The sequence below is a fragment of the Phacochoerus africanus genome, chromosome 15 (genome assembly GCF_016906955.1).
Source record: "Phacochoerus africanus isolate WHEZ1 chromosome 15, ROS_Pafr_v1, whole genome shotgun sequence".
Classification (NCBI taxonomy): Eukaryota; Metazoa; Chordata; class Mammalia; order Artiodactyla; family Suidae; genus Phacochoerus; species Phacochoerus africanus.
In genome coordinates, this window is record NC_062558.1 from 89,802,963 (window position 1) to 89,817,729 (window position 14,767).

The 14,767-nt window shown below is 36.5% G+C and overlaps 1 protein-coding gene across 7 annotated transcripts in view; it reads left to right on the top strand.

Moving 5' to 3' along the window:
- Positions 1-14,767, top strand: part of MAPK8 (mitogen-activated protein kinase 8) — a 119,046-nt gene that overhangs the window by 64,308 nt on the left and 39,971 nt on the right. For 6 of the 7 annotated variants that reach the window (XR_007132152.1, XM_047759906.1, XM_047759901.1 and 3 more), the window contains exons 2-3: positions 11,312-11,482; positions 14,594-14,723. Coding sequence is in view for 6 of the 7 variants with exons in the window: in XM_047759906.1 (XP_047615862.1) it covers positions 11,361-11,482; positions 14,594-14,723 (252 nt within the window). In the remaining variant the exon portion in view is untranslated. Of the gene's footprint in view, positions 1-10,126; positions 10,289-11,311; positions 11,483-14,593; positions 14,724-14,767 lie in introns of all 7 variants that reach the window. The other variant, XM_047759902.1, reaches the window with a different exon arrangement.

Consider the following 14,767-nt stretch of genomic DNA (forward strand, 5'->3'; position numbering starts at 1 on the left):
TAGCCACTGAAATTAATAATTTAGATACAGCTAAGCAGCCCAGAGCCAGTTTTCTAATATTTTGAGATTTTTGCCATTTTGAGTACAAAGTAATTTAAAAATTTTGGATACTACCTAAAATGTTAATGATAATTTGATACACATACTGGGTTCCATTACTTACAGTGTATTCTCATTTTTTTTTTGCTTTTAGGGCCACATCCAAGGCATATGAAAGTTCCCAGGCGGGGCATCAGATTTAAGATGTGGCCACCAGCCTACACTACAGCCACAACAATGTGGGATCCCTAACCCACTGAGCCAGGCCAGGGATTAAACCCATGTCCTCATAGATACTAGTCAGATTCACTACCACTGGGCCACAGTGATAACTCTATCATCATTTATTTTAAAAGTAGCCAGAAGCATGTTACTTTATTGCTAAGGATACTGCTGTGTCTGAAGTTTTAGAAACTACTTCTGAGGCTTTCCCTGTTTTAGCTAAAATTATCCTCCTCAAAATATAGAAATTATGAAGGGACACCTGCTTTAGCATTATTTTGTGTTGGGAATGAAATAAACCTACTCAAGTAAGCTCAATTAAGAATTAATCTATTTTATGAGTAGATCTTACAAAATCCAGTTGCAGAAGTACAAAGGAGGCCTTCTTTCCCCTACCTCCTTCGTGGGTAGGGGTCAGAATCTCCTAATAGAATTGGTGGTGGCACCAAGGTTATATCTTGGCTGGAGTAATTTCTTTCTACACTCATGAGTAACAAAAGATCTGTGGGAGTAGATCTCATTTCTTTATGAGAAAGTAGTGCATACAGAGAAGGAAGGAGAAGTAAAAGTCTCAGATTTAGAGGGGCGTTATTTCAGCCCTCATTTAGGCTCTTAAATAAAATCTGAGTCAGATAATTTGTATAAGATTCTAACCTCTTCTTGGAAGCTTCATTATTTTAATGCTTATGAGAGTGACATTTTGTTATACATGAGTTTAACTTCTGAATATCCAGCTATGCATGTCTTGCAGACAAATGGCAATTTAAATAATGTAGACGGTTCCGACCATCCCAGTGAACTTAGGCCCTTAAAGACAGGAATCTACTGTTCTACTTTGTTAGTTCCTATATATCTTCCATAGGGTGAGCATTTTGTATTTAGTGTGGCCCTAAATGTTATTTTCTAAAGTTAAGGAATTTTCAGGGGTGATTTTGACTATGCAAGTTTTGTGGATTGTTTAGAAGAATGAGATCTTGTGCACACGGGAGTTAGAGTCTAAAGTCAGTATGTAAAGCCACAGTCAGAATTGCTCTTGGAAGTTCCTCAATTCATAAAAGACAATATAAAATCTTTTGTGTATACACACACACATTAATTGTGATACACATTTAAATTAGAAAATCGTTAAGCTATTATAAAGGACAAAAGGAAAGTATGTATACAAATGTGAGAATAGAGAATTCTATGTTTCTTCTTGCCTGTTGGCTGTACTTCATTTTATTTTAACAGTAATCTTCTTAAATCTTAATACTTATTAATAGTTTATTTGTTGTGAAGATTATAGGAGCTCATTGAATTTTTCCTTTCTGTGATACCGCTTCTGAGGTCAGTTGGGTAAATTCTAAGATTAGCATTAAATAGATTTGTGATGCAGCCTTGTTATATTTCATTAGTTTTCATTACTTCCATTTTCTTTTTCTTTGGTACTTTAATAACTTCACTTTTGAGAAGTCCTGCTTCTCATCTCTGTTGAAGTGAGGGAAGGAAACAGTTTGGTATCAGCTCCTTCGTTGAACTTGAATAGGAAGAAAAGGAAGTAGTATGGCCCTCTAGATGTATGGTTGCAATGGAAGTCAGTGTGCAAGTTCCATTAAGAGTGTAAAAGGAGGGGGGGTGTACCTGGGGACTTCCCAGTTAGACATTCTTTTTCTTAAGCTCTTTTCTTGTCTAGCCTGCCCCACTTCTCTGTCTTAAGAAGATAACCAGTGCTCTTACCCAGTTAATGTTCAATTTGTTGTCTTAATTACAAGATTACAAAAGAATTTCCCTCTAACAGTATGTCCTGAGTGAGAATGGAGTAAACATCTGGTTTTCTTAGTTTGATGTTAGTGACAGCAGTGTCTGAAGCATGATCATCCTGTCTCAACCTGAGCCCTCCAGCATGTGCTCAGACTTGGGCTGGCTCATTGTTCATATTGGTTCTACTACCTTGTTATAGAAGGGGAACCAAAAGGTGCAAGGTTTTGTACTGCTTACACACCACCCAGTAGGGACTCTCCTTCCCAGGGAAAGAAAAAAAGCATAGTTTGTTAAAGATATGTATAGCTAGTTGGCCACAAATTATTTTGGGGAAAGGAGGGAGAGGAAATTACCCTAGAATGCACCTTTCATTTCATATATTGTTTGTGCTTATCTTAGTTAAATTGTGGACAGGTCTGTTATCAGAGTGGGCCTTCTTAGTATATGACATCATGGTATGTCTGTATTAATTTAAGTACTTCAAATATAATTGAAGAAAAAGCTTTGAAAAATACACAGAACTGAAATAGATGCATTTACATAGTGCCAGTTGAGATCTGCTCTAGAGGCCACTTGAGGGTTTATAAGGAGTGATGTTAATTTTAAGTTTATTAAATTTAATGTGAATTTTGAAACATTGATTTGGTTGAGTGTGAGGCCAGAAAACTCTTATACTTTGAAATCAGACCTCATTAGTTAAACTTAACCTCATAGTGTCCACTCATTTTAAAGGCTCTCATTTTAAAGGCTATTACCTAGTTGCTGAGAAAGCAGCCCAGGTAGTTCTTTAGCATAGACCCTGTAGCGTGTGGTTCAGCCATCCACTTTGGCCATAACTGATAAGCCTGGAGCAGGCCTTTGACCCAAGGCTGGTAGTAGCCTGGTATAAAAACCGCACAAATAGCAATAATGGGGCATAAACTAATCAATCACATATCTCTTTTTCTCTTATAAATTACTTCTTGAAAGGAGGAGAATGATAGGCAGTTCATAATGGGGACTTACAGTTACAGTCGTTCATTTGTTATTCATTCAACACTTGAGTGCCTAATATTATTGCTGGCTACTTTTCTAGACTCTGGTGATTTACTCATTAACAGACCTAAGTTCGTGCTTTCATGAAACTTACCTTTGAGTGGGACAGATAATTAGCATGTAATAGATGTCAGTAATGTGAGGTGCTTTGAAGAAAAATGTAGCTTTGTGAGGAACGAGGTATGATAAGTGGGTACCATTTTAGATAGGTTTGTCATGTAAGTCATTTCTGAGAAGCTGATATTTTTGTCATGTAAGTCATTTCTGAGAAGCTGATATTTTAGCAGAGTCCTAAGTAGCAGATTAAGAGGGAAAAGACAGCCTGCAGCCACCATGAGGTAGTAGAAGCTGAGTTATACAGAAGAAATATTCAGAGTAGAGTGAGATGTTGAATTAAGGTGGATAGCTGCTTAGCTAGCCAGAGTATAAGGAATTGGCTGGCATAATTATGGAAGCTGACAAGTTCCAAGTTCTACATTCGCATGCAGGAGACCCAGGAAAGCTGATGTAATATTAGTCCAAGTCTGAAGGCCTGAGACCCAGGGGACCTGATGATATAAGTTCTAGCCTGAATGCCAGCTGAGTCTCAGGAAGAGTTAGTATTTTAATTTGAGTCCGAAAGCTAGGTGGGGAAAGGTATCTCAGCCTAAGGGAGGTCAGAGAAGGCCCTTTCTACTTGCCTAAGAATAAACCGGTTTTATTCAGGCCTTTGGCTGTTTGGATGTGTCCAGCCCACATTAGGGAGCGCAATCTGCTGTACTCAGTCTATTGATTTAAATGTAAAATTTCCCCCCCCAGACCCACAGAAGGCTGAACACTATTTAATTATCTTTAATAGTTTTTATTTATATTTTATTTTAGTCATTTAATTTAATTTAATTTAATTTTTTTTTGTCTTTTTGTCTTTTTAGGGCCACATCCGTGGCCTATGGAGGTTCCCAGGCTAGGGGTTGAATCAGAGCTGTAGCTGCCGGCCTACACCACAGCCACAGCAACTTGGGATCCGAGCTGCATCTGTGACCTACACCATAGCTCATGGCAATGCCGGATATCCAACCCACTGAGCGAGGCCAGGGATCACAACCACATCCTCATGGATCCTGGCCGGGTTCATTAACTGCTGAGCCACGATGGGAACTCCATCTTTAATCATTTTTAAAAATCAGCACATAAGTCCATTCTAGGTAGTCTCACTCCTCTACCTGTTGTAGTGGCATTTGTCCAGATACCATCCCCCGCAAGGAAGTGGTTCATCCCAGGGAAGCATGGCCTGAGAAAGGAAAGCATAGCCCTCTTCTGCCTGCCCCACAGCCCTGTGACAGGCACACAGCTGGCCTGGCCTGACACAGGGCAGGAAGGAGCCACAGGGCTGAGGGCAGGGGCAAAGTGCCAGGGTCCCAGACAGCCTGACCTCTAGCCACCCACACTCATGTCTGTTTTTAGTTTTGTCATTAAAAAAATAAAGCAACAATTCCTGGCAAGTACCAGGTATTGCACTGTTTTCTGTTAAAAGTATAGGCAAGGATATGGATAGTCTCCTCTTCAGCTTGGTCCTGCCTCACAGGTTATCTGTCCACTTGTCCTAGTTGTGCGCCTTGGTCCTGGCTTTGAAGGAAGCAGTGTTGTACACGTGCTTCTCAAGATGTGAGCTATTGCAGGCCTTCAGGGCAGTGGTATCCAGCACCAGCGCCCAGGCCAAAGATGTCACGGAGCAGCTTGTTGTTCTACATGTTAAATGTTAAAGTCATTCAGACACCCTCACAGAAATACCTAGAATAAGGTTTGACCAAATATATATGTACCCTGTAGCTTAATCAGTTGGATACACAGAATTGACCGTCACAAATGGGATTTGTTTGTAGCCATAAAAGCAAGATGAATAAAGATAGATAGGCTCCAGTTCACCATAGTGACGAATTGTCTTTTGATTAGATTTTTTTTCATTTTTAAAGTTTTATTGTTTATTGAAGTATAGTTGATTTATTACAATGTTGTGATAATTTCTGCTGTACAACAAAATGATTCATTTATACATATGCACACATCCATTCTCTTTCAGATTCTTTTCCCACACAGATTGTCACAGAATATTGGATAGAGTTCTCTGTGTTATATAGCAGATCCCCAATGGCCAGTCATTCCATATACCTCATTGTGCATATGCCAATCCCAAACCCCCAGTCCATCCCTCCCCCCAACTTGCCCCCTTAAGGTAACCTTACGTTTTTCAAATAGAGCTGTCTTGAATTCTGGACTGCATTGCATTACCTGAATTATTTTCCATTATCTATGAAGCCTGGCTATATGGCTGCATTAAACTCACTCAGTGTTCTCTTAAGTACTTTTCCTGTAATTACCTAAACTTGTTTGTCTCTATTCAAGCTCACTAGGCTGGTTGGGTGAGCCATCCTGATAGAATGTGAGTCTTATTTCTTGTGTAGACATTACAGAAATAAAATTGAGTCATAAAATCCTAATTCAGTCTTTTTTTTTTTTTTTCCTACTTATGAAGGAAAACAATGGTGAAAACAAACAAAACAAATTGTTAAGTTGTTAAGATTCAGGGGAGTCCCATTGTGGCTCAGCAGGTTAAGAATGTCACATAGTGTCTGTGAGGACGTGGGTTTGATTCCTGGCCTCGCTCATTGGGTTAAGTATCTGGCATTGCTGCAAGCTGTGGTGTAGGTTGCAGATGCGGCTCAGATCCCTGCGTTGCTGCTCAGCAGGCTGGCAGCTGTAGCTCTGATTCAACCCCTAGCCGGGAATGCCGCAGGTGCAGCCTTAAAAAAATTTTTTTTTAATTAAAGCAAAAAGATTCACCTTCTTGGCTAATATTTTTAAGCAGTTACTCATTAAATTCTAACTCTTTTGAAGAACTGACATATTTTGAAAATCTGAAGGTGTAGGAGACACAGTCTTTGCCCTCAGAAAGACCACAGTTGGTAGTAAAATCTGTGTATCTAAATATACATCAAGGAAGTTTTGATGAGAAGTTAGATGTAAGCTGGAAGAGGTTTCATGAAAGTCATACGTAAGCTAGACTTTGGTAGATAGAATTCAGATTGATATAAAAGAGAGCTGAAAATATTTCCCAAAAAAGAAAGGGAAATGAGGAAATCAGGTTCATAAGAGTTTTAGGGGATGGTCATTTAGCCACACTGACATGTGTAGTATTCTTAGGAATATTTTGAAAGCCAAATCTGAACTTAAGTATGCCCATAACATTCTGTTGCATGTTAATAACCTCTTTTAGCCTCAGTTACTTGTCTATTAAATGGCATAATAATGCCTGTCTTTTCTCTTATTCCCATGAGCTTCATAACCAGTCACATCTAAATTCTATAACTGTAGTTCTCTTGTTTTTAATCTGCAAGGAGGCCTTTGTAAGTAGGGGAATAGGTTTGATAGTATATTCCACATCATATCCTCTTCATACTTCTGTTTCAGCTTCATCATGGAGAGTTCAGTACACCAAATGCATCCTCTGTAAAATCTCACCAATATCATTGATGCCGCTATTTTGGAAATTGTGCCTTCTGTCTCGATTTTTTTGAAGGTATTTTCTGATGTCAGTGCTATGCGAGAACCTCCATCTGCATGGCCACACGTGCCCTGGATCCCATTTCTTTTTACCTTTTCAGAGATATTATGCTAACTGAAACCTCAGTTTTCCTTTTTATTTCCCTCGTGTCACCCTTCCTCTCTTTTGGGGTCTTTTCTATTAGCAGATGAATATATTCAAGTTGTCAGTATATGCATGTTATACTGTGCTGTACTATATTATAGATCATATATAACCTAATCATCCTTCCTTGACCATATACCTTTCTCCATCTCCTCTTGTCTTCTTCAGTAAACTTTATTACACCCACGTATTTCTTCTTTTTTTTTTTTAGGGCTGCAGCAGTGGCATATGGAAGTTCCCAGACTAGGGGTCGAACTGGAGCTGTAGCTGCTGGCCTACACCACAACCACAGCAATGCAGGATCCTTAACCCACTGAGCAAGGCCATGGATCGAACCTGCATCCTCATGGATGCTAGTCAGATTCGTTTCCACTGAGCCACAGCAGGAACTCCTACAAGCACTTATTTCTAAAATCACATCTTAGTCACGCCTTAGCTCTTTCCAGTCTGGCTTCTACCCCCATCACTCTATTTAATATTTCTGAAGCATTTAATAGCCTTGGCTACTATGTTTTTTAGAATACTCTTTCTTTGGCTTCTCTGGTGTATTCTCGTTTTTTGTCTACGTCTCTGGCTACATCTTCTCTGACTTCTTTGTTAGCTTATCTTTCTCTAATTTATCATTTAATGTGAGTATCTACCAAGCTTAGTCCTTGGTCCTTTCTTCTATAACTACTACATCCTCTTGAGTAATGTCATTCTCTTTCATTGCTTCAATAACAATACCAACTCTTAAATTTAATCTTTCACCCAAATTTCTCCTCTGAGGTCCAATTCTGTATTTAGCTACCAAATTGATATTTCCATTTGTAGGTCTTGGGGAGATATCTCAGACTCAACATGCTTAAGTCTCAACATATTTATAACTTCTCCTCTTCCTTCATGTCTTCTTCAGCACCAAGACTTATTTTATTTTGGACCCAATGTAGTGTATGGGTGAAAGATTCAAATCCTCACTCTGCTTTTTACTAATTATGGTAACCTTTCTAAGACTCGATTTCGTCATCTCTAAGGTGGAAAAACAATAGTTCCTTTCTTAGCATAAGTCAGCATTGGACAGAATGAGTATATGGGACTTGCACTTCCAGCCAAGATGTAGTAACAGGGACTGATTTTAGTCCTCTAGACATAAACAGAAAACTCTGATAAGACTGTCGTGAGGATTAGGAGAGTATTTATAAAGCACCTGAAACAGAACCTGGCATAAAGCAAGCTCCATATAAATTTTTGCTTCTATTGTTATTAAATATAGATAGGGTGGTAAAAAAAATTGTAGGATAAAGTTATAAAGTGGTGCTTTAAGAGTAAATTATAGTATTGAGTATAATTTATACCTATAGTATTATAAAAAGCAGTTCTCAAAACAGTACTCTGAAACTTCCATTTTAAGAAATTAAAGATTACGAGTAATCCCAAAACAAAAAAGGGAATAAAGAACAGAAAACCAATGAAATAGAGAAGTACAAAACAGTAAAGAAAAGTAGAAATTAAAATCTGGCTTTTTTAAAAAGATCAGTAATAGGGAGTTCCTGTCATTGCTCAGCAGAAACGAATCAGACTAATATCCATGAGGATGCAGGTTCGATCCCTGGACTCGCTCATTGGGTTAGGATCCGGCGTTGCCGTGAGCTGTGTCGTAGGTCTCAGACACTTCTCAGATCCCGCATTGCTGTAGCTGTGGTGTAGGCCAGCAGCTGTAGCTCCTATTCAACCCCTAGCCTGGGAACTTTCATAAGCTGCGAGTGTGGCCTTAAAAAGGGAAGAAAAAAAAAAAAAAGATCAATAATAGTGATAAAATTCTAGCCAGACTCATGAAGAAAGAAAAAAAGACAATGCAGGTTACAAGCAAGAATGAAAGAAGACACATGACTGTAGATACTACAGACATTAAATTCAACAATTTAGATGAAAGAGCAAATTCCTTGAAAAACACCAAACTACCAAAGTTCGTTTAAGAAGAAATAGCCTGAGTAGCCCTATATATTTTTTTCAATAAATTTGCAATTGGAATTTTCTTGAAAAAAATTTATTTTCCTCGAATGCTTCACAGAGTCATTTTATCAAACATTCAAGATGAAGTAATATCAGTTCTATACAAAGTTTTTCAGAAAATAATAGAGAAGGGAATACTTTGCAGCTCACTTTCAAGTCAGCATTTACCCTTAACATGAAAGAAAACTACAGACCCCCACAAAAATAGATGGAAAAGCCTTTGATGAAATTGTAGCTAACTGAATCAGTAGTACCAGAAAAGAGTAATATTTATGACCAAGTGGGATTCATTACAGGAGCATGTTTGGCTTAGCATTTGAAAATCAAGGAGTGTAATTCACCATATGAACCTAAGAAAGAAAAACTATGTTATATCGGTAGATTGAGAAAAATCAGTTGACAGAATTTAATACTCTTTCTTTAGTAATAAAAACTCTCAGTAAACTAGGACTTGAAGGAACTTTCTTAGTCTGTTGTTAAAGGGCATCTAGTAAAATCCTGTAATTTACATCATACTTAGTGGTGAAAGACTGAGTGCATTTTCCCTAAGATCAAGAATGAGGGAATAATGTTGGCTCTTACTATTTATATTCAGGATTTTATGGGAATTGAAGTGGGGCAGTACAGTGGGCAAGAAAAGGAATTCAGAGCCATCAAATTTGGAAATGAAGAAATGAAACAGTTTGTGTATGTAGAAAATCTCAAAGAATCCACCAAAAGAAAAAAAAAAAAAGCCTACTGAGACTAATAATCGAGCTTAGTACAAAGTTATTATACCAAAAATTAATTGTATTTCTTTGTACTAGCAATGAACGACTGAAGTGTAAATAAAAATAAATTAACATAAAAAACATTTACAACATCATCTAAATCTCAATAATGCTATGGAGAAATGGAACAAAATTTTGCAAGACCTGTATATTGGAAATTGTAAAACATTGCTGAGAGAACTTAAGGAGAACCAAATAAATAGAAACAAATATGTTTATTGATCAGAAAACTCAAAATTGTTATAATGTCGTTTCTCCCTAAATTGATGTTTACTACTCAATGCAATTCCAATCAGTATCACCACAGGCTTTTTTGTAGAAATTGACAAGCCTATGTATGGTCTGTCAACTTAGAGTTGATGAGACTTGTTCTTTCACACAGTCCTCTCTGAAAGTATTATATGACTAGTTTAATTATTGATTTTGGAAATATTTTTCTGAGCCTTTTTTCAATTTATCCAAATCATTTCTCTACCTTCCTCAACTGCTTCCAATTTATTTATCTTCTCTTTTACAGCTATACTGTTTAGTCTCTTTAACTCCACTGCTTACCTAAGACTGCTTATTTTATTTCTTTCATTTGGATTTGTTTGATAGTTCACTAGTTTTCCTCCTCAAACTCTTGCTCCCCCTCCTCTTGCAGTATAATCTCCAGGTAGCAGCGAGGGATCTAGTCAAGGCACTCTCTTACTCTGCACTTTCCACTGGCTTCTATCCTACCCTGAGAATTCAAGCTATTAGAATCCAGCTTATAAGCCTGTACACATGATCTGGCCCCAGGGCACAGCACAGTGCCTGGCATATGGTAAGCATTTAATATTTGTTGATTAAATCTTTGTATTGTAAGTCTTATCAGGGTTTGGACTTTTTCTTTTTGTTGTTTTTATTGTTAGCATTGTCTTACAACTGCGTGCATGCGCATGCGCACACACGCACACACACCATTAATTCTTTAGACCTAACTGATTTCTTGGTTTATTGTGAAATATTGACAGTAGGTTGGAGGAGTTGTCTTGCATTCATTTTGGAATAGGCCACTTTCGTCTAGTAAGGATAATTGGTTTGTCAGTAACCCATACTGAAATGGGTAGAAAAACAGTGATGGCTTTTAATCATACAAATGGCCAAGAAATGTGCTCAGAACTTAGGTTATGCTTTTGATGCCCCAAACAATTCAGAACAGTATTGTTTTGTTTTACATCCTAATACATCCAGGGCTTCTTCTTGCTCTTATATTTTCTTTTAAAATAACTTTTATCTTACATCATTTTTTTTAATCTTATATTTTCTAGTCTGATTCTCCTCTCTCAACCATTGTAATCTCAGCATGTGCATTACACCCAGATGTTGCTGTTGGGGGTCAGGGGCTCTGTCATATTGACAGCACTGTGCTGCTTTTCTTTTGTTAGTTTGTTGGGTGTGGGAGATACGTGATAACCAGCTTACTAGCCTATCAGTTTATTATTGTTTGTTCCATGTCCCATTGAGATTGTGAATTGTTTTGAATGAAAGTTTATCAGTTACAAAAATTAAGCTTTTGGTACTCTAAAATAAACACATTAAAAGGACAGGTTTAAACTTCTAAACTGAAAGTGACCTTAAAACATGTTTCATTACAATTATTTGCTTTTTTCCTTTTTTAAACTCTGTTTCCTTAAGCATAACAGATGCTAACCAGGCTCTGTGATTTTTTTTTCTTTGTAACTGTGTTTTTTTAATGAAACAGCTCTTTTAACATGATCTAACAATCTGTGAACAGAGCGATGACTTGATTTTTAAGATAAAGCAAATTCGTTTTGTTAACATCACATTTTGTTCCATTTTGCAGCTTCTTGGTGAATTTTTGGATGAAGCCATTAAATTAATTGCTTGCCACCATGAGCAGAAGCAAGCGTGACAGCAATTTTTATAGTGTAGAGATTGGAGATTCTACATTCACTGTCCTGAAACGGTATCAGAATTTAAAACCAATAGGCTCAGGAGCTCAAGGAATAGTATGGTAAGTTTTTATTTCCAAAAATTAGGCAAAGAATCATTAACTGCTCTGTTTTCTTCTCTCATAATATAGATTCCTTAGTAAATATTTAGCTTGCCTCAAAAAACTAAATTAAAACTGTAAAATTGAAATTAAAGCTGTAACACAGTAAATTGTTTTGTTCTGAGATTAATGGCCTTCTTTATTATTCATAAAACACAACTATAAATCAGCACTGTCATCTTTAAGTGTAAATTATGATTAAATACTTGTTCATAAGCCATGTAAAGACAAGTATGTATATCAGGAAAGAATAAGTGGCATGCTTGTTAATTCCCTGTATACATCTGTTCCCATAGCTAATTGTTTAATAAGAAGCTTCACTTAATCATCACTTTTACACTGTAATGCAATTCTGGAATTTTATAAATCTTATTTTACACTGGGGAATAAAGTCAGCTAATATCTCACTATATGTATTTAAAAACTCCTGTGTATCTTTAAAATTGATTTACAAACTAATTTCTACAAAAAGCCTAGGGCTTATAGATCAGCATAATTCCTTATAAACTGAAAATCAGAACACTCTTTGGAACAGTTCTGGTAATGATTTTAGGTCACTCAGCATAATAAGCTAGTGTTTTAGGGAATTCTAAGCCTCTTTCAAGCATAGTTATATCTTTATTACCTCTTCTTGAACCAGATTTGTTTTGGAATCTATTTTTAAAAAAATAAGTGTTTACAACCCTACACTTCTCCCAGGTTCTATAAAAACTCTTATATATAGCTTTTGCACATGTACAGAAAAACACATATGTAAGTAGGGCTGTTCTTTGCAGTGCCAATTATAGTAACAAAAATTGGTAACAGCATTAAATCTATAAGTAGGATAATGAAAAAATCATAGAGTGAAAAACATTTAAAATGAACTGGAGCTATATATCAACAAGGATAATCTCAGAAATGTAATGTTGAGTTTAAAAGCAAGATATAGAATATACATATATTATACTATATATATGCAGTTTAAACTATGGAAAACAATATATTTATGGAAGCATATATGTGTAGAAAAGTGTGAAACCATTCTTAAACACCAAACTCAGGAGAGTACTTACCTCTGAGAATAGAGAAAAGGAAGGGGGCTCTGTCTGTATTAATATATTTCTTCTTAAAAAATTCAGAGGAATTATGGTAAAATATTAGAATTAAATTTATGTAATGGAAACAGTAGCATTTATTCTCTTCTGTAAATTGTAAGATTCACTGGGTCTGGATTGGGGCCTCTGAATCTACAGGCATTTCTAACCTGTGCACATTTAAGAATCAATAATTAGAAGCCTAATTTCCTTGGATACAAAATAGTTCATTCAAATACTTTTGAATTTTTAGAGTTTGAAATACTGCTTTGATAAAGCAGATAAAAATAGGAATGAATTTAATGGTTAAAAGTAAAACATACAGAAACAGTCAAAACTTCTAGTCATTTTGCATGATACCTAGTGTTTTTTGTTTTGTTTTTTTTTTCAGTCTTTTTGCCATTTCTTGGGCCGCTCCCACTGTATATGGAGGTTCCCAGGCTAGGGGTTGAATCGGAGCTGTAGCCACTGGTCTACACCAGAGCCACAGCAACGCAGGATTCATGCCAAATCTGCAACCTACACCACAGCTCACGGCAACGCCGGATCCTTAACCCACTGAGCACACAACCTCGAACCTGCAACCTCATGGTTCCTAGTCGGATTCGTTAACCACTGTGCCAAAACACGGGAACTCCTGTTTTGCTTTTTTTTTTTTTTATTTGAGAAGGACATATCTGTAAGAAAAGCATTTTCTAAGTGAAGATTATAATATTTATGTATGTTTAGTATGTGTGTATGTATATGCATATAGGTAATAGTTACAGAATATGTGGGATGTATAGCTATAGCCATTTAATACCTATATTTCTTCACTGTATTTGATATATTAAAATAGCCATAAAACAAACTCAGATTTCCAATTAGGTGAGAGAATAATTCTAATCAATAGTATGATGACTTTCCAAATGTAGCAGAAATCATCCTTTATAGTATGGTATGTGATCCAGTATGAAAAGGATGACCACATGTCCTAGTCATCTAATCTCATCTTTGCTTTTAACTTTCTGGCTAGCTGTGGGTGAATTACTTAACCTTTCTGGCCCTATATAAGGTAGTGATTAATCAAAATAATTTTTGAAGTCTCTTTCAATCAAATATTCTATAATTTTAAGAAACTTGTGTTTTACTTTCTCTGACCTGTCATTTATGGAATGCACTATTTGGTCAATGTCACATGGTAGGGGAAAATATGAAGAGTAATGACTATAGTGTTATATTTCCCAGAATTATAGATGTTCTGTTAATAGTGATGAAGCATCTTCTCATGTCCTGAAACATACATAGTACCTATATTTATAAACACCTTGATTTTTTTTTTGGGGGGGGGGCTGCGCCTGTGGTGTGTGGAAGTTCCCAGGCTAGGGATTGAATCCGTGCCATGGCAGTGATCCAAGCTGCTGCAGTGACAACGCCAGATCCTTCACCCACTGTGTCACATGAGAACTCCCATCTTGATTTTTAATTTCTCCTCCAAAACAAATTTTAAATCTTTTTATAAAACATTCTTTAGTATAGATGCCTTTATATGTACCTTCCTTCTATGCTCATTTTGTTGTGTCTAAAGAGGAGGAAGTGTGATGTACTTATGTAGAATTCTTCAGCAAGTATCCTGAGTAGAATTGATTGTAGATTCCAGATGAAGGATTCATTTAGACTTTAAGCTGTCTTTTGGACCTGAAAACTCATTCTTAACATTTGTGCATTGAATGCCTATTGTATGTTAGGTGGATTTTCGATGACACATAGTGAAGAAGCAGTCTCTTTCTTCACAGTCTGTTTTGCTTTTAATCCATTAGCATCTTAAACAGTTTAACAATTCTGTACATTGTCGGAATATGTTCTAACAGAAGAAACATGTTTAACATCAAAGGCTGGGAGTTAATTCACTGCATTTATCTTTGGAGAAAGTGCAGACTCTATGTGAATGTTTCATAAATTCAGTTTTGCAGATTTTTTATTAAGTTTTTTGTTGTTTTTAAATTTCTTATTACAGTGCAGCTTTTGATGCCATTCTTGAAAGAAATGTTGCAATCAAGAAGTTAAGCCGGCCATTTCAGAATCAGACTCATGCTAAGCGTGCTTACAGAGAGCTAGTTCTTATGAAATGTGTAAATCACAAAAATGTAAGTGAACATTTTAGAATATTTCTTAAGTGTAAATGAAATTA